Source organism: Salmo trutta, chromosome 13 (assembly GCF_901001165.1).
Source record: "Salmo trutta chromosome 13, fSalTru1.1, whole genome shotgun sequence".
NCBI classification, from domain to species: Eukaryota; Metazoa; Chordata; class Actinopteri; order Salmoniformes; family Salmonidae; genus Salmo; species Salmo trutta.
Window position 1 is genome coordinate 61,507,276 of NC_042969.1, and position 19,492 is coordinate 61,526,767.

Genomic DNA, 19,492 nt, shown 5'->3' on the forward strand with positions numbered 1-19,492 from the left:
ACCGAATGTGATTTTAAAGTGTTATAGTCTAGTTTCTCATGATTTAGGAGCCTCGGCTAAAGTGTGTGGGTGTACCTCTAATCTTGGGCAGTGAAGCTCTTTGTAATCTGTAACGCATTCATGTAATGACAATAGTACATGGGTGATGGAGAAGGCCAGAGGCGGTTAAACCTCTGTCTTTCTCATCCAATGGATTTTGAGTAGAAGGCAAGGAGTATGCAATTAAGATTCTCCCAGAGATCGAGGAATAGACAGAGACAGATAAATGAGGCAGCGAGAGGGAAAAAAGGGATAGAAATAAAGAGCTGGTGGGTTGCGACACAGACGCACACATACCCTTTGTCTAGCCAGGCAGATTAAGACTGTGGCAACAGTAATTACCAGTTTAATCAGTGTCTTGAGTCTTATTTCCCGTTCAGATAAGAACCCCACCCAGAGGGGCAGAAACACTTACAATAACACTTTATATAAACAGACCTAACCAGGGGTACACCCAACAGACCGAGACAGACAGACTCTCTCCATAATAGAGATTTGTCTCATTCAAAATAAGACTTTTATAAGCATCATAATTATGTCTCCAATACACAGGAAGAGAAGACTTCAATAACTATCTCCACCCTTATCTGAACTGGTCTGAACCAGTTCAACTCAGTCTATCCCAGTTCTAAACCGGTCTAACCTCAGGTGGACTACAGTAGTCTGGGGAACTGAAAAGATTTGGAGGTTGTCTAGCCTCTTCTCACAGCCGCAGGAGCGTGCAGAGCACTCTGATTCTGGTGAGAGACTAGAGGTTGTCCAACTGTCTGCTAGAAGTCTTCCACCGGTGAGACAGTTTAAGGCCGAAGGTAGTTAACGCTACATTTTAAAAACAGAACAAAGCCAAACCTCCTGGTAGAAAGTATACTTCTTATTGATACCTTGGTATTCTTCAGCTCCATCTGAATAAAGAAAAACACGTTGCTAAACAAAGAAGGCAGACAATATTTTTCTGGTTGTTTTAGTTTGGGGTTTTTTGCAGTTTTTTTCACATGTAATGTACATACTCTCTTCAGAAGGTTGGGACTAGGATCAGTCCAACATTGTACCATAACGATTGTACTGGAAAAATAGGATTTAGATATGTTCTTCTATACTGTATCATACACAGGCATCCTTCATGTACCATAATTATCATCATCATCACCAATTGTATTATTATTATTATTATTATTATTATTATGATTTTAGACATTCCATAAAAAAGGTGTCATGCGTGTCATCTCAGTCAGCCAGACAGAGAGAGAGAAAGAGGGAGAGCGAGAGAGGAGTAGAGATAAGGACAGAGAGATAAGGAGATACGTTTGACGTTCCAACGTTTGATCAGACTGAAAGACTGTCCCTAATGGCACCCTATCTTTGACAAAAGTAGTGCACTATTTAGGATCTATGGTGCTGTTTGGGACTTAGACAATAACAGTACCACTTTGCGTCTCTTCATTACACTGTAATCAACCAATCACTTCTCCCCAAAACAAAACGCCTAAGAAAATATCAAACCAAAATGCACTTTTTCAATACATAAAAATAACAGTCAGACATAAACAAACAAACAGTTCAAAAGGTCAGATCAGATCCAGTCCAGAGCCACTGTCCATAGAGAGTCCAGACACTGTCCTGCTGAAACTACAACTCCCATGAGTCTTTGGGCCTGGAACTCTTCTCCAATCCGATCAGTGTATTTGTACCAGCAATGACATCAGTAAGAGCGTCCTTCCCACAGTCACCATGATAGGTCACGGGTTTGAGGGGGATGGTACACCCTGAAACACCCCCTGTCTGGGTCCAGAGGGGAGAGGAGGGGTCTTTTTTGCCCCGGAGGGAGGGGCGGGGAGGGGGTGATCCGTTGTGCTAGCATCTAGCAGGTTAGCGGTTAGCCTTGGCTGCTTCTTTGGCTGCCAGGATGAGAGGAGTCAGACTGGATAAAGGCTTGGCCACCTTCAGGAACTGGTGCTGTGGAGGAGGAGGAGAGGAGAGAAGAGAGGAAAGATAAGTTTAGTTTTATTAGTGGTAAAACTAGTCATGTGGTTTGATGCTGAAACCAACCTTATGCTTCTCTCTCTCTCTCTCTCTCTCTCTCTCTCTCTCTCTCTCTCTCTCTCTCTCTCTCTCTCTCTCTCTCTCTCTCTCTCTCTCTCTCTCTCTCTCTCTCTCTCTCTCTCTCTCTCCTCTCTCTCTCTCTCTCTCTCTCTCTCTCTCTCTCGCTCTCTCTCTCTACCTGTAGTAGGTCTTTAGCGCTCCCTCTCTTCTCCACATCCATCTCCAGGCAGCAGGTGAGGAAGTCTCTGAAGACTGAGGACAGTTTCTCTGGGTTCTGAAGCTCTGGAGTCCCGTTGGTCGCAATCAGATACAACGCCTAGGAGATAGGACAGGACAGACAGGGGCCGTTATAGACACACAAAGACAGAGAGACACACACATACACATTCTCTCTCTCTCTCTACCTCTTACCCTGAGTGGGTTCTCATTGAGGTAAGGGGGTTCTCCCTCCACCATCTCTATAGCCATGATGCCTAGAGACCAGATGTCAACTTTAGGACCATAAGCCTTCCTGGTCACCACCTCTGGAGCCATCCAATAGGGAGTCCCCACCATGGTGCTCCTCTTACTCTGCTCTGGAGTGATCTGGGCACAGAACCCAAAGTCAGCTAGAGAGGAGAGAGAGAACACACATGTTAGAATAGGACATTGCACTCTAATGCACTATATAAGGCTAAATATGCAATGGCACAGTGGTAGTGCTGCATTAGAACTGACTATGAGCTCCCTCTGCTGGTCAAATGGAGACACTGCACATTAATGCCCCCATCTCCAACCCTAAAAGTGTGTTACATACTGAGTTTCACTGATCCGTCTATTCCCAGAAGGATGTTGTCACTCTTGATGTCGCGATGGATCACCTGGTTAGAATGGAGGAACTCCAAGGCCTGCAGACACTGGAGAGAGAGAGAGAGGGAGAAAGATGTACAAAAGTGCTCAAGGCATCACTTTCTGAACTAGAAAGCATGCCGACAAGCCAGGTACACACACACACACACACACACACACACACACACACACACACACACACACACACACACAGCAGCACTGACCTCCCGACACACAGCAGCGATCTGAGCCTCGTCCATACATGTTTCCGTGACAACGTCAGTCAGAGAACCTCCAGCCAGATACTCCATCACCACCCATAGCTCCTCCCCCACCAGGTAACTACAGAAACACAACAACCACACCCACGTTACCATGGTAACATCAAATATCACCACTGTACCAGTTCGTCAATGGTAAGGGGAAGCTAGAGGGTGTGAGGGACGGTTAGGGTGTGTCTGTGTGTGAAAAAGAAGAAGCCGAAAGACAAGATATCTAGTCCTCACAACTAATGTGTGTGTTTACATGTCAATGTGTGCGTTTAGGAGTGTGTGTGTTTGTATGCGTGTCTCACCTGTCTAGTAAACGATGTTGGTGTGTGTGTGTCTCACCTGTCCAGGTAGTTGACTATGTTGGGGTTCTTGTTTTCCCTCATGACCAGGATCTCGTTGATGATGAGCTCCTTCTTGGGCTGCTGCTGCAGGTTCATCTGTTTAATGGCCACCTCCTGGCCTGTAGCGATGTCTATGGCTGTATATACCGTACCTGACGCACTGGAGGACGGAGGAGGAGGGGAGAGAGAGACTTCTTTCATTTCAAACTGAAGAAGTGAAGTGTGTGTGTGTGTGTGTGTGTGTGTGTAGTGTAGACTCACCCCTGTCCAATCTTCTCAAAGCGAGTGTATTTCTTCTTGGGGTCTCCCACACTGACTATACTCCCTGAGAGGAGGGAGGAAGGGAAGAAGGGAGAGAAGTGAGGTTAATAAATGAAACAGAAAGACAGAGTGAAGAGTCAGAGAAAGAAAGAGAGAGACAGACAGACAGGGAAACAGAGAAAAGACATAGAGGCAGAAGTAGGACCATTACAGTAGAGACTCTCAGAGATTTCACTTTAAAACCACTGTAGGACCACGTCTGTCAGGGTCAGGTCAAAGACATGCTGGTCGGACTCAGACAGATGGTGAGAGAGGGAGAGGAGGAGAGAGAGAGAGAAAGAGAGAGAGACAAAGAGAGCGAGTGAGAGAGGAGAAACAGTAACAGACAAGACATCTTGTTAGGTCCACAGGAGCAGGTGAGACAGTCAGATGCTCAATTTCACAGAATCACTCGGTAACTCCAGGAGATTGGACAGTAGGGAGAGAAGAGGACCAATCAGATGCCAGGGTTGGACAGGAGGGTAGGAGGATGTCTGAGTGACAGTATTGTTTCTTACCAGTAGAGGGAGACCTGAGTACATCTGAGGCATGGAGCATCATAGGATGATATAGTTGAACTAGTTACACACACACACACACACACACCCAATGGATTAGAGAGTACACACACCATTCATCACTACAGAGTACTTACGGCACAATGACAGGAGATGGTACAAGGGATCTGAAACCAGCAGCCAGTGCAATTCACTTCTATTGCAACTTTCAGACGACCTGTGTGTGTCTGTGCATGCGTTACTTACGCAGTTTCTCCAGTATCTCTTCATCAGACATCTTCTTCTTGCGTGTTTTGTCTGCGGGGCGTGGCATGGAGGGGCCAGGTGCAGGACTAGGGGTGGGGCTAGTGGGGGGTGTGATGGTGGAGGTGGCGCCCTCCGGAGGTGGGGGGGAGATAGGCGACGTGGCAACGTCTCTGGTGGGAGGAGCTGGGAGTGGATCTATGACAGAACGAGTGTATATCTGAGGAGAAAGAGAGGAGGAGGGAAGGAGAGAGGGAGGGAGAGAGGGGGTGTTAGAGAGGGAAAGAGTGAAAGAAGGGAGAGAAAAGGACTATGTTATCCGTCTGAGCTATAGCTTATGCAATTGGTGGTCCACCAAACCAACTCAGTTACAGTTACTGGTCCTTATTTTACTGTGTCTGTGTGTCCCAGTCAGGTGCGCTAAGCTGCTAAATCACCGTGGCAACAGTGGCGCCATGGCAGTAGCCCTGTCTGAGACGCCACTTCAGTTCGGACCAAAAGAAAAGACCCCTCTCAGCCAATCAGAGAACGGACTTCTCTAGGGGATTTCTCTGGTGTGTGTGTGTGTGTGTGTGTGTGTGTGTTTTCTGTGACAACAGAGTGAACAGAGAGGCAGTGTGAGTTTAGTATCTAAATTCAGCCCCCTGCTGCCGCCCATGATCGTCACACACACACACACACACACAAACACACACACACACACACACACACACACACACACACACACACACACACACACACACACACACACACACACACACACACACACACACACACACACACACACACACACACACACACACACACACACACACACACACATACACACACACACATGCTGAGTCTGTTAGTGAGGAGCAGCACAAGGATAGTGTGACTTTATTTACCTTGTCTGGAGCCAGGGGGCTGAGTGTATGTGTGTGGCGTGTGTCTTACTGATTTGGTGTGTTCTGGTCGGGGAGCGACAACAGGAGGGGGCATGGCCTCATCTTCCTCGTCCTCAGATACGGTTGCTATGGCGGGCGTCTCTGACACAGCCTTGGAGCTCTGAAGAGGATGTGACATCACTTTCAGTTAGCTCACTTTCTTTTCCTCCTTCTCCATCTCCCCCTTTCTTCTCCTTCTGACTGACTGACAGCCAGGCAGATAGAGAACGTGAACGGAGGAAAATATACTGATTCACAGACAGTGCAGACAAAGGGAGAGAATGAGGGATGGAGAGGTAAAGAGAGAGGGAGAAGTAGAGCCAGTGAAGAATGCGTCTCAAGGACTGTCGATCGGCACACCTCTCCTCTCCATTTTGTCCTCTGCTCTCTCTTCCACCATCTCTTATCCTCTCATTCTCTCTGTTTATCCCGTTTTTCTCTATCCCTCCAATCCTATTTGCCATTCTTCATCTATGGCAGATGCCCTAAACACACATTGATAGTTGAGATATGTTCCTATCAAAATGCACCCTATTCCCTATATAGTGCCCTACCATGGCTCATAGGGCTCTGGTCAGAATAGTGGTGATGGGCTCTGATCACATCCGGCCATGATTGGGAGTCCCATAGGGCAGCGCACAAGTGGCCCAGCGTCGTCCGGGTTTGGCCGGGGTAGGCCGTCATTGTAAATAAGAATTTGTTCTTAACTGACTTGCCTAGTTAAATAAAAGGTTAAATAAAAAATGTGAAATTAAATAGGGTGTGTCAGGAGACTTACTGCAGTTTTGGAACAGCTGTAGTTGTCTGAACTCTTGTCTGTAGAGGAGAAGGAAAACAGGATGAAGGAGGAGAAAACAAGACAAATAGCGTGTGTGTTCTGACAAATAGTGTATGTGTTAACATCTGAACGTGTGTGTGTGTATACATGCTAGTGTGTGTGTACCTGTAAAGCTCATGTATTTCTGGCTGTTGTTGGTCTCCTTGGAGTCGTAGAATTTGAGAACGTCAAGGACAGCCTGAGGATTCTTCTTCTGTTCCAGCTTAGTGATGTTAGAGGTCTGGAGCAACCGAGCCCATTGCTCCGGCATGCCCTACACACACACACACACACACACACACACACACACACACACACACACACACACACACACACACACACACACACACACACACACACACACACACACACACACACACACAATGTTAGTAACAAGAGAGAGATGTCGTGTCTGCAGTGGTCAGAGAACTGGGTCAAATCTCCATCCTACAGTATCATCCCCCACTCTGCTTCCCTCTCCCTCTACTCGCTCCATTCCTCCTAAGATCTCCCCCTATTACAGACAGACAGAGAGGGAGAAAGAGGGGTTGAGGAAGAAAGAGGCATTGAGGGTGGGTATGCCAAACCGCTACAGTACACACAGCCTACATCTTTGTCACCATATTAGCTAAAGTAACGTCATAGTCAGCATAGCTAATAGAACTAACGGGTTAGTAAACCCGCTACAATAATGCAGTAACATTACAGTGTGCAGTCAGTAAGCAGGTACACCGGTGGGCCCAGGTGGCAATAAATGAGTTAAACCAAAAGCGTACCTTGACTTGGAAGAGTTCCAGTGTTGTGTTGGATAGCCATAGCCAGCTAGCTAACATAGCATCCCTCTGTTTGAGCAGGGTGTTTCAGTAGGCTAAACAAAGTTAGCTAGCTGCATTTCCTAGCTAAGTAAATTAAACTGAAAGTGGAAGAAAAAAAACAACAATCTTTATTTCTCTCTTGTTTCTAAATTTAAGAAGAAATTTGTTTAAAACTGTTCAATTATTTTATTTCTATCTTTGTGTCAATTACTCACATTTTATGCACTGCAGTGCAAGCTGTAGCTTATGCTTTCAGTACGAGATTCATTCTCTGATCCTTTGATTGGGTGGACAACATGTCAGTTCATGCTGCAAGAGCTCTGATAGGTTGGAGGACGTCCTGCGGAAATGGTCAATTACTGTGGAAGTCTATTGATGGGCATGAGCCTCCTAGGTTTTGTATTGAAGTCAATGTACCCAGAGGAGGACAGAAGTTAGCTGTCCTCCGGCTACACCATGGTGCTACACCAGAGTGCTGCTGAGGCTCCTGTAGATCTTCTTTGCAAAATTGTGTATTTGAATAAATTATTTAGTGACATGATTATATTTAGTATAGTTTTATCTAAAAAGGAGAACTTTTTAAATGTTTGTTTAATTTTTTTTTACGACATTCACTGAGGAGGATGGTCCTCACCTTCCTCCTCTGAGGAGCCTCCACTATCCTACACAGGCCATAGTTGATCAGCTGAATCATTGTTAAACACCCTACTAGATACAGACCCTAGATCTAGAGCACGTAGACAGACCCTAGTAGAGCATAGATGCAGAGCACATGGACTCACTGTGAACTCTCCAGTGACTGCATCGAAGCCCACATGGATGGTGTGTTCAAAATCAGAAGGCAAAGAGATCTCTGGACGCTCCTTCTTCTTGTTGGCTGAGAGAGAGATAAAGAGAGAGATAAAATTAGGAGAGAAAGGGAGAGAGGAGAGGCTCATGGGAAGGCTAACCATGCAAGCAACCGCAAGAGATCCTGGGGGATTTGGATGTCTGTCTTCCCCCTGGTTACCTCCCTTCGTTGTGCGCGCGCACACAGGACTCACTCTTGTCTCCTCCTCCTGTCAGGATGGACCTGATGGAGCGATCTTTCTTCTTCCTGTCCTCTGGGTTGGGGGGGAGGGGCTTGGAGCCATGGGGGGCAGGATCTTTGCTGCAGGAGCCAATCAGAGTGCTGGTGTTCCTCATGGGCGGGGCTGGGGGCTTGTCCTCGATGTCCCCATTATCAGACATATTCACCAATTACACGCCGGCTGCTCCTGGAACAACCAATCAACATTAGGTCACAGAACATTACCAGTCTACCAGCCTATCAACTAACATGACATTAGTCCACTAGCCAATCAACTGACAAAACATTTAGCCAATCAGCTGACAGGACACCAGTCCACTAGCCTGTCAGCTGACAGAACTTTAGTACTCTAGCCAATTAGCTGACAGAACATTATTCCACTAGCCCATCAGCTGAGAGAGCATTAGTCAACTAGCCTATCAGCTAACATGACACAGGTAGTAGAGCTACCAGTCCATAGTTGACTAGCTGGCATTCTGTCTGATCTGCAAACACACACATCATTTACAGGCCAGTTTCCCGCAAACAGAATGTGTGTGTGCACGCTGCAAACACTGACCAATGAGTCACAATCCAGGAAGAGAAAGACACACACAACCCTGCTGTCTCTGCTCACTTAATTCTAAGAGCCATTGAACTGAGGAGAGAAAGGAACAAGCTAATGACTGGTTGTACCACAAACATCTAAAAACGGCACACACACACACACACACACACAGATTCTCACACACACACAGAGATTCTCACACACACACACAGATTCTCACACACACACACACACACACAGATTCTCACACACACACACAGATTCTCACACACACACACACACAGATTCTCACACACACACACAGATTCTCACACACACACACAGATTCTCACACACACACACAGATTCTCTCATACACACACAGATTCTCACACACACACACAGATTCTCACACACACACACAGATTCTCACACACACACACAGATTCTCACACACACACACAGATTCTCACACACACACACAGATTCTCACACACACACACAGATTCTCTCTCACACACACACACACACACACACACACACACACACACACACACACACACATACACACACAGATTCTCACACACACAGATTCTCACACACCCACCCACACACACACACACACACACATACACACACAGATTCTCACACACACACACACAGATTCTCACACACACACACAGATTCTCACACACACACACAGATTCTCACACACACACACAGATTCTCACACACACACACAGATTCTCTCTCACACACACACACACACACACACACACACACACACACACACATACACACACACACATACACACACAGATTCTCACACACACACACAGATTCTCTCACACACACACACACACACACACACACACACACACACACACACACACACACACACACACACACACACACACACACACACATACACACACAGATTCTCACACACACACACACAGATTCTCACACACCCACCCACACACACAAACACACACAAACACACACACAGATTCTCACACACCCACCCACACACACAAACACACACAAACACACACACAGATTCTCTCTCTCACACACACACACACACACACACACACACACACACACACACACACACACACATGCACACACAGATTCTCACACACACACACACACACACACACAGATTCTCACACACCCACACACACAAACACACACACACACACACACACACACACACACACACACACACACACACACACACACACACACACAGTAATTCACATAGGGGATGTAAGCTAACCTGCTATAGTGAATGCTCTGGTGGACACAGTCTAAAGGGAACAACTATCTGGGTCAAATACACACACACACACACAGGACAGTTATACAGAGTTCATGTCATGAGAAGAGCTTACCAAGAAAAACATCCAAAAATACTAATTTGAGGTAGAAATTTGGAGCACTAAACAAAAAGAGCAGATTGATTTATTTTAGGTCATCCACTGTACAGGAGAATAACAGAGTTCATGTCGTCTCAATGCAGGAATGAATCATAACGTCCACATGGTAAATAATGTGACATTTACATCTGATTTGTAATCATCTGGTACACTGGCCTCATCATACCTCAGGGTTAGTGTAACAGAGTTAAAATCATATACCGTAATGCCACAGCTTGAAATGTCTCCCTTCGTGTCGCTGAATTGCTAACTTTTCGGTGGTGTAGCAGTTGTCAAGCGGGCAGTCTATTTTTTACCTTTATTTAACTATGCAAGTCAGTTAAGAACAAATTCTTATTTTCAATGACAGCCTAGGAACAGTGGGTTAACTGCCTTGTTTAGGGGCAGAACGACAGATTTTTACCTTGTCAGCTCAGGGATTCAAACTTGCAACCCTTTGGTTACTAGTCCAACGCTCTAACCATTAGGCTACCCTGCCCCATCTTGGCTTCAGCTTCTGTCTCCTCAGTCCTCTTCTAACTGCAACAGCTACAGCTAGTCCAAGTCCAAATACCATGCAGTGTGTGACGGAGAGAGTTTGTATGTGTGAAAGAATGTGAGAGTGTGTGTTTGGACTTGAGTTCTGCTCTGCTGCCTTTCAGTCATAATGAGGTCACAGCCTGTGATGTCAGAACGAGTCATGGGGTAGGAGGTGGGGTTTGTGGCTCACACACACACGTCATGAAAGTGTGGAACTACAGTATATTTGTCACACAAACACTAAACAGATGTATAAACAAATGCACACACAGTCTACAAATCACACACTTCTTCACATTCACAGCCCTGGTGACTAAGAGAGCAGCTGGCCGCAAGGTGGATCACACACACATACTGTACTTGATCTGGTTCTGTAATTCTAGAGCACCGTTGTCACCTCCTCCCTTCTTTCCATCTTCCCTCCCTCCTTCAGACATCAAACACATCCTCCCCCGTCTCACCTCCCCCCGTCTCACCTCCCCCCCGTCTCACCTCCCACCCGTCTCACCTCCCTGTCTCACCTCCCCCCGTCTCACCTCCCCTCGTCTCCCCCCGTCTCACCTCCCCCCGTCTCACCTCCCCCCCCCCGTCTCACCTCCCACCCGTCTCACCTCCCTGTCTCACCTCCCCCTCGTCTCACCTCCCCCCGTCTCCCCCCGTCTCCCCACCCAAATCCTCTTCTGGCGAGCAGACACAAGGGAGGTCTCACATTTTTTTTTATATACACAACCCTGTCATCACACATCACCCTACTAACACACACACACACACACACACACACACACACACACACACACACACACACACACACACACACACACACACACACACACACACACACACACACACACAGAGCAGAAGACTAATAAAAAGGTACGTCTTGAGCTACGTCCCAAATGGCACCCTATTCCCTTTACAGTGCACAACTTTTGACCAGGGCCCATAGAGCTCTAGTCAAAAGTAGTATGCTATGTAGGGAATAGGGTGCCATTTGAGATGCATCTCTGGTGCTTTCCACTGACTGAGCTGACGCTATAGATATCAAACAGGGTTGGACTCAGATTACAACCCTGTCTCACCCCTGTCTGAAAAAAATATATTTTTCTTTTGTGACCAATTTTAGAAAGTACAAAACACACACATATTGTTTTGTTGTCTGACAGAGACAGTGGGTTAGCCTGTTGGTGTTCCTCCCTGCTGATCAGCTGAATTAGCTAAACCTCCACAGCCAGCAGGGGAGGAGAGGGGAGGCCTTAATACACCAAGCCCAGAAGACCTCACTATCCCTGGGGAGTTGAGGAGACAGAGACCCCCTCCTGGTGGAGCTAATGACTAGACAGATCGAGCCTACGCTCATCGTTTTGTGTGTGTTTGTGTGAGATTACATTTTTTTCAACAAAAGAAAGAACAATATCAAGAAAAAAAAATTAAGAAAGGAAGCAAGAAAGCGAGAAAAAGATCAAATAGTATTCCTGTCCCACCATGTTAATGAGCCAGCCCCTAGGGCAGAGAGAGAGACACTTCAAATGCATATTTTACCATATTTTAAACACTCTCTCACACACACACACACACACACACTTCAGTCTTTCAAGTAGATGAGAGCAGACTGTTCACTCTTATACATCAGCTTCTTGGTTTATTTAAATTCTCAAACAAAGTGGAACGCAAAAAAGATCGGAATTATCATCATCATTGTCATGAAAAGATATCAACTTAATCACAACTTAATCATGCTTTTATCATCTAAGAAATATAGCTAGGTCACTGATCTGGAGAAAGTTATACATGCTTTTATTGTAACTCTTTGTATACACTCTTTGTCAATCAATCACTCCATTGTCTACAGTTAGTTCAAAATGCTGCTGCTCGCTCGGCTTTTAACAGGCACCAGAAAATGTCACCACGTCAGCTTCTCTGGCTAGCAGTCACTTTTAGAATAGATTTGAACACTATTAATCATGTTTAAGGCTAGGCTCGGTTTAGCCCCCATCCTATATATCAGCCTGAGATCCTCTGGCAGGGCACTGTGGACCATTCCAAAGTCTAGGTTGAAAACTAAAGGAGACTGGGCATTTGTGGAATGGTCTGCCAGAGGATTTCAGGCTTGCAGATTCAGTGCCTATTTTTTAATCCCTGCTGAAGACACACTTTTATAAATATGATTTTAATGTAGGACTTCAATATATGCTTTAATTTGAATTTTTTTCCATTCTCCTTCCTCCTGTCTTTGTTTATTTGTTAGTACTTTTATTTTATTATTTTATGATGTGAAGCACTTTGTTACTTTTATTGAAAAGCACTATAGAAATACATTATTATTATAATAATGACTGTATGAATAATATGTATGAGGACAGAATGCTTATTATTTGAAAATAGGTGGGTTTATAAAAGAGAACTTGAAGGTGTGTGTGTGTCCCACTCCCAGGAGTCCCACAACAGGCTCAAACAGATGGCAGAGATGACATGGCCAAAGACACAATTACAGAGAAAGAGCAGCATAGCAAAGCGCCTGCTGGCTGGCTGTGGGGGGGGGGGGGGAATTGAGAGAGCAACAGTGAGAGAGCAACAGTGAGAGAGCAACAGTGAGAGAGCAACAGTGAGAGAGAAGGTAACGAGAGAAAGGGGTTGTGGTACTGCCATAGCGCACTGTCCTGCCCCCTCTGGTTGCCTGGGGTTACGGTGTTGATGGATGGACAGTGACAGGAAGACTCTCACTCTATTCACACACAATTCAAATGACCAAACTCACACAGACCAAAACCTGAGAGCTCCTGCTCTCGCTCCTTCTATTTCCCTCCCCCTCTCTCTCTCGCGCACACACACACACACACACACACACACACACACACACACACACATCACCTCGTCTCACTACAGGCACTCCACCATGCAGAACGGATGACAATTGATTCCAAGAGACATACCCCATGTGTGTGTGTGTACCAGCTGGTCTATGATACTGCAGTGTTCTCTCACGCCTAAGAGCAGGAAATGAAGCCAAACAGAGAAAATCAACAACCCTCTCTCATCCATGACCGACTGACGACATCACCAATATCACCACGACGACCTACTACATCACCATGACCAACAAACTACACTGAAAAAAAATAAAAATGACACAATTTAAAAGATTTTACAGAGTTACAGCTCATATGAGGAAATCAGTAAATTAAAGTTAATTAGGCCCTAATCTATGGATTTCACATAACCGGGAAGGAAGATATGCACCTGTCCAGAAACAAAGAACTTTCTTCTGAAACTTGTGAGTCTATTCTTGTTCTGAGAAATGAAGGCTATTCCATTCGAGAAATTGCCAAGAAACTGAAGATCTCGTACAACGTTGTGTACTACTCCCTTCACAGAACAGCGCAAACTGGCTCTAACCAGAATAGAAAGAGGAGTGGGAGGCCCCGGTGCACAACTGAACAAGAGGACAAGTACATTAGAGTGTGTAGTTTGAGAAACAGATGCCTCACAAGTCCTCAACCGGCAGCTTCATTAAATAGTACCCGCAAAACACCAGTCTCAACGTCAACAGTGAAGAGGCGACTCCGGGATGCTGGCCTTCTAGGCAGAGTTTGTCTGTCCAGTGTGTGTTCAAAAACAAGGACATTTCTAAGTGACCCCAAACTTTTGAACGATAGTGTATATTTCCTTCATTCTTTCTTTCACTGGAGGACATTAAGTGCTTACAATCCAAAGATGCTTTGCAGCCTGGCACTGTGAGAGGTCTGTCCTCCTAATAACTCTAAGTGAGCTTAATGTCAGCTTAAGAGAAACACACACACAGCAGCCAGTGTTGAGAAATCAGTGTGTGTTGGCGTCTTAAAAATGTCAACCTGAGAAGGCCTTCCTCACCTTTCATCAATGCACTGTGTATTGTATGTGTGTGTCGCGGCTCTCCATGGGTGCCTAGAGATATCACAGGAACCTAGTCGCCAGCAGATTCTTAGGGTGGGGTTCATCCCAACATTCTACTGTGGCTCCCCCTTCTCCTCTCCTCCTTGACACTCCATCACCATGACATCATCATGAGTTCCACCAGGCGATTGTTTGAATCACAAAGAAGAAAAAGATCCATCTTCTTTCTCTCTGTGTCCCTTTGCATCGCTCTCTTTACATCTGCTGTCTGTTCATTTAACCGTGCCTAGAGAGATGCTCACACTGACTGCGTTCTCCTTTACCTCCGAAGATGTGTGTGTGTGTGTGTGCGTGCGCGCGTGCAGGCATTGAAGAGGGAAGGGGGTGAGATGGATAGAGGAGTAGAAAGCAAGGGAGCGAAGCAGAGAGAAAGAGAACAATGCCAGTCCTGAGGAATACTAGGAGCTCCATTATTCACTAAAAACTGTTTGAAGCTGATCCCTCTATTTGACCCCCTCTACCCCTTGCCCTCTCTCCTTCTCTCTCCCTCTCCCTATTTCCTTTTCTCTGAGAAAAAAGGGAAGGGTGTGTGACAGAGATAATTGAATGAGAGCTGTGAGCCACTGACTAGTCTAAGTACCCAACACATATAATCTCTCTCTCCTTCTCCCCCTCTCTGTGCCTGTCCAGAGTAAACTACAGGGAGAGGGCTGGTCAGTGACCTCACCACTGAACTACTCTCTCCTCATATGATAACTATTAAACACAGAGCTGGAACAGACACACACAGACACACACACACACACACACACACACACACACACACACACACACACACACACACACACACACACACAACCATACAGGTATGAGGGTCTCTGCCCACCAGCTGTCTGGCCCTGCCTACCAACCCAATCACCAAGGCAACACCATAAATAATGCATGTTGCAAAGCCTGCTGGGAGCCCAGAGCTGCTCCACCCCCGAGAAAAGGAATGATATAACTAGACTAGTGTGTGTGTGTGTGTGTGTGTGTGTGTGTGTGTGTGTGTGTGTGTGTGTGTGTGTGTGTGAGTGAGTGAGTACAAAAACTTATCTAGCCTAACTAGAGAACAAAAGTTCAGCATGGTAGCAGGAGGCCCTTAACTATTCAACTGGTAAATATTTAAACTCCAAGCATTGTTATGGTTTTATAAATGCATTGTATGCATGCAAGTGTGTGTGTATATGTGTGTCTTCATTGAGTATTGCTAGCTGCAGAGCTGTCTGTGATTGTTAGCAGATCTCCTGAGAGAGAGAGAGAGAGAGAGAGAGAGAGAGAGAGAGAGGGAGAAAGAGGTGTAGAATAGCCAGCAACTGTCTCAGAGACACTTTACCCTGCCACTAACCTGCTGGCTAGTCTTTCAATACATAGGTGTTGCCAGCTAACCAGTTAGCCAGCTAGCATGATAGCCAACGAGAGATCAAATAAGGACTTCTTCCACATTCTAACTGACTGTAGCAAACTTCCTTTTTGCCACCAAACTATCCATTGAACAAAACACTAAACTAACACCCAAACTATCCCTTTGGTTAGGGGACATAGTCAATTTAACTCTATCCTACATATTACCTCAACTACCTGGTGCCCCCGCACATTGACTCTATGCTGGTACCCCTGTATATAGCCTCACTACTGTTATTTTACTGCTGCTCTTTAATTATTTGACTTAATTATTTTTGACTTACCTATTTTTCTTAAAATTGCATTGTGGGTTAAGGGCTTGTAAGAAAGCATTTCACTGTAAGGTCTACACCTGTTATATTCAGCGCATGTGACAAATAAAATTTGATTTGATTTAACAAAACACTATTCCTTTAACACTAAACTAACACCCAAACTATCCTACACCAGACAGTTTGTGTTCTGCTGCTCAGACATTGCATGCATCAACCAATGGTTGCATGCCATGTCATAGACAATAACATATGATGTGGTTAGCTGATATGTAAAATACCTATCCTGGTTTTGTAAGATCTGGCATGCATCAGCAACGTCTGAGCAGGGGAACACATCCTATCTATTTAACACCCAAACTTTCCCTTTAACACCAAACTATCAGACTCCTCAGACATGCCACCACACCGCCAGCCAACCAGATGGTAAACCAGCAGGGTGTGTGTGTGTGTGTGTGTGTGTGTGTGTGTGTGTGTGTGTGTGTGTGTGTGTGTGTGTGTGTGTGTGTGTGTGTGTGTGTGTGTGTGTGTGTGTATTTGAGAGGATAATGGTTATCAATGGAGGTCATCTGAGGTAGAGAAAACAGCTAAATTAATATAGAGAGGAGGTGAGATTCCTACTGCAGCTGTTCACGCATTCACACTCTAAGCAAGAAAAAAAGAGAGAAAGAGAGAGCAAGAGGACTGAACTACAGGTCCATAAGGTCAGCAGCAGGATGGGAATTTAAAGGTTATTTAAATGCTAATGCAGCACTACCTGTCACTGTGTGTGTGTGTGTGTGTGCGTGTGTGTGTGTGCGTGTGTGTGTGTGTGTGTGTGTGTGTGTGTGTGTGTAGAGGGAAAGAGAGAGGGGAGAAGGTGTAGGAAGAGTAAAGTGAGAGAAGAGGATAACACTTACAAAAGAAGAGGGGAAGAGAGAGAGAAAGAGAGAGAGAGACAGAGAGATATTTATAGTTGATAGCATTATTCTTGCTTCAGTGGACATGTTAACTCTGATGCCAGTATTCTGTTCTCTACAGTACTACACTAGGAGAGAGCTCAGGGTAGAAACAAATTACAGAAATACTCCTCCCTCTGTGTGTGTCAGAGAGAGAACAGACACACACACACACAATTAAACCTTGGCCTGGCTAAAGTGTCCAACCCTAAACAGTCTGTTGGGTATAAATACCTGACAGGTGAGAGACAATGCAGCCAGGAGACCACACCCCCAACATCTCTTCATATCACATTGAAGAGGCCAATAATTATATTATTACACTGTTTTACACTTGTACATAACATGCACCCATCCCACTTTCCTCCAGCCAGCCAATCACATCTCACTTATTCCTCTACATATTGATGCCATTCAACTTTTATGGGGCACAAAGGTCAATGTTGACTCAGGCACATTAACAGAATTGAGACAAGACCAGTGGTGATAGAGATGACACTAAGATGGGGCTACATCGCAAATAAAAACACTATTCCCTATATTGTGCACGACTTTTGACCAGAGACCCCCATATAGGAAAAAAGGTGCCAATTGGGACGCAAACTGTGTTGTTTCCCCAACCCAGATTAGCCTAGTCTTCTTGGTTGGCCCGTTATTCCTGATGTGTCATTTATTCAACGTGCCAAATCAAACTGAGAGAAGGCTGTGGAGCACTGTCACTAATCAGACAGCTACACTTATCTAGCCTACCCTCTCTCTCGGTTTCTTCCAGTCTTTTTCTCTTTCTGTCTGTCGGTCTCTCCCTCCCTCTTTCACTCTTTCCTACCCTCTCTGTCTCTCTATTCTCTGTCTGTGTGTATGGTTGTGTCTGTCTGTCTCTCTCCCCAGTTAGAACTATACGGGATCCCTGGGACCCCCTACCTTAAACCCTAATCTTAACCCCTAGCTTTACCATACCCAACCCTAACCATTTGAAATGTCAACTTCAATGGGGTAGGGACACCGGAAGGATCGGAAGGACCCCCCCCCATGACGCATAATGATTCGTTTCTCCTAAAGACATTAAATAAATTAAATTGTCTGCATTAAAATGGATACACTCTGTAATATCTAGCCTAGACTATGCATGAGATCAGAACACTATATCCATTACATTTTTTGCCAATTTTCATCCAGGCGATCAACACACGGAGTTAATTTAATTCAAATGATAACTGTATATTCCCAAATGTTTCATTCATACCGTTCGACCCTGAAGCGACAGACAACTGGTCCGCGCGCGCACACACACACACACACACACACACACACACACACACACACACACACACACACACACACACACACACACACACACACACAGGAGCTCCACCACCACACACATAAAGCACCCCGTTCCTTTCTCCCAGGGGCAACATCAGTGTAACGATAAATCTGTGTCGCGGCCCCAAGTCCAACCACTGATATAGCTACTGTATGTACGTACCCTTTCCGTTACACTGTAGCGCGGCGAGTACGCTCCTCCTGTCTGCCTGCTGGTAACAGTCCTGTAATGTACCGGTAAAGGAAGGTAAAACTAAAAAGACTGTCATGCCCGGTTCTGTCTGTGGATAAAGGAATAGGAGAAACTCACCTCTCGCCGTGTCTTTTGAAAAATTCCTGATGGCGATCCGATCTCTTTGCCAGCACTCACACACATGCATTCGCTCAAGTCGCTTCAGTTTTTTCTTTCTGCCCAATTTGCCAAACCCTTCTTCTATCGCTCTGCCCAGGCTCTGCCAATCCCTGGCTATTGTTAGATACACACCACCCTGCTACATAGCAACGCCCGCCCACTACACTCGTTAATAGAATGCCAGTGGTCAGGCTGAAGCTCAGTCGTGTGCTTATTGGTCTGTCTGGCTGTTTGTTTCACTGGGAGGTGAGGTGGGTCTCACGGTGAGTTTCCCGATTACTTTTCGGGGCTGCGTCTCAATAGTTTTTTATATCGCTTCCTATCCTTGTGTTCTCTCCTTGTGTCCTTCTCTCCTTGTGCCCACTTTATTCACCTGTAGGCTATAGACTTGACAGGTGCAAAGGTCAATCACTGGGCTGGATTTTACATTAGCCTTATTCAGATTTATCAGCATCATTTATCATCAGAATAATCACTGAATCTGCTGAAGGAGAGGACATAAGGAGGAGAGGAAAAGGTGTGTGTAATTGAGTGAGGGGGATGGGCATAGACATAGGCCTATCTCAAATAGCATTCTATTCTCTTTGTAGTGCACTACT

The 19,492-nt window shown here is 45.6% G+C and overlaps 1 protein-coding gene across 4 annotated transcripts; it reads right to left on the minus strand.

Moving 5' to 3' along the window:
- Positions 1-984: 984 nt before the first annotated feature.
- LOC115206247 (serine/threonine-protein kinase PAK 1) lies at positions 985-19,014 on the minus strand. 4 transcript variants are annotated; one of them, XM_029772977.1, is made up of 15 exons: positions 18,852-19,014; positions 18,705-18,765; positions 8,183-8,395; positions 7,922-8,016; positions 6,451-6,598; positions 6,286-6,323; positions 5,518-5,628; positions 4,585-4,801; positions 3,782-3,845; positions 3,519-3,680; positions 3,132-3,249; positions 2,876-2,975; positions 2,491-2,687; positions 2,258-2,395; positions 985-1,992 (listed from the first exon to the last, which is right to left on the minus strand). In XM_029772977.1, the coding sequence occupies exons 3-15, from the start codon at positions 8,367-8,369 to the stop codon at positions 1,906-1,908; spliced, it is 1,662 nt and encodes a 553-aa protein (XP_029628837.1). In that variant the 5' UTR covers positions 8,370-8,395; positions 18,705-18,765; positions 18,852-19,014; the 3' UTR covers positions 985-1,905. The 4 variants fall into 4 exon arrangements, with proteins under 4 accessions (XP_029628837.1, XP_029628838.1, XP_029628839.1 ...); XM_029772978.1 differs by having other exon boundaries at positions 18,705-18,794; XM_029772979.1 differs by lacking the exon at positions 18,705-18,765 and having other exon boundaries at positions 8,183-8,389.
- Positions 19,015-19,492: the final 478 nt, after the last annotated feature.

Bases quoted from the DNA above. Each gene is read 5' to 3' on its own strand.
- LOC115206247 (XM_029772979.1), bottom strand. From the start codon at position 8,369: ATGTCTGATAATGGGGACATCGAGGACAAGCCCCCAGCCCCGCCCATG. The intron at 5,629-6,285 runs GTAAGTCTCCTG...CATCCTCTTCAG, and splicing joins ACAGCTGTTCCAAAACTGCA to AGCTCCAAGGCTGTGTCAGA. The intron at 2,688-2,875 runs GTATGTAACACA...TCTCCTCTCTAG, and splicing joins AGACGGATCAGTGAAACTCA to CTGACTTTGGGTTCTGTGCC.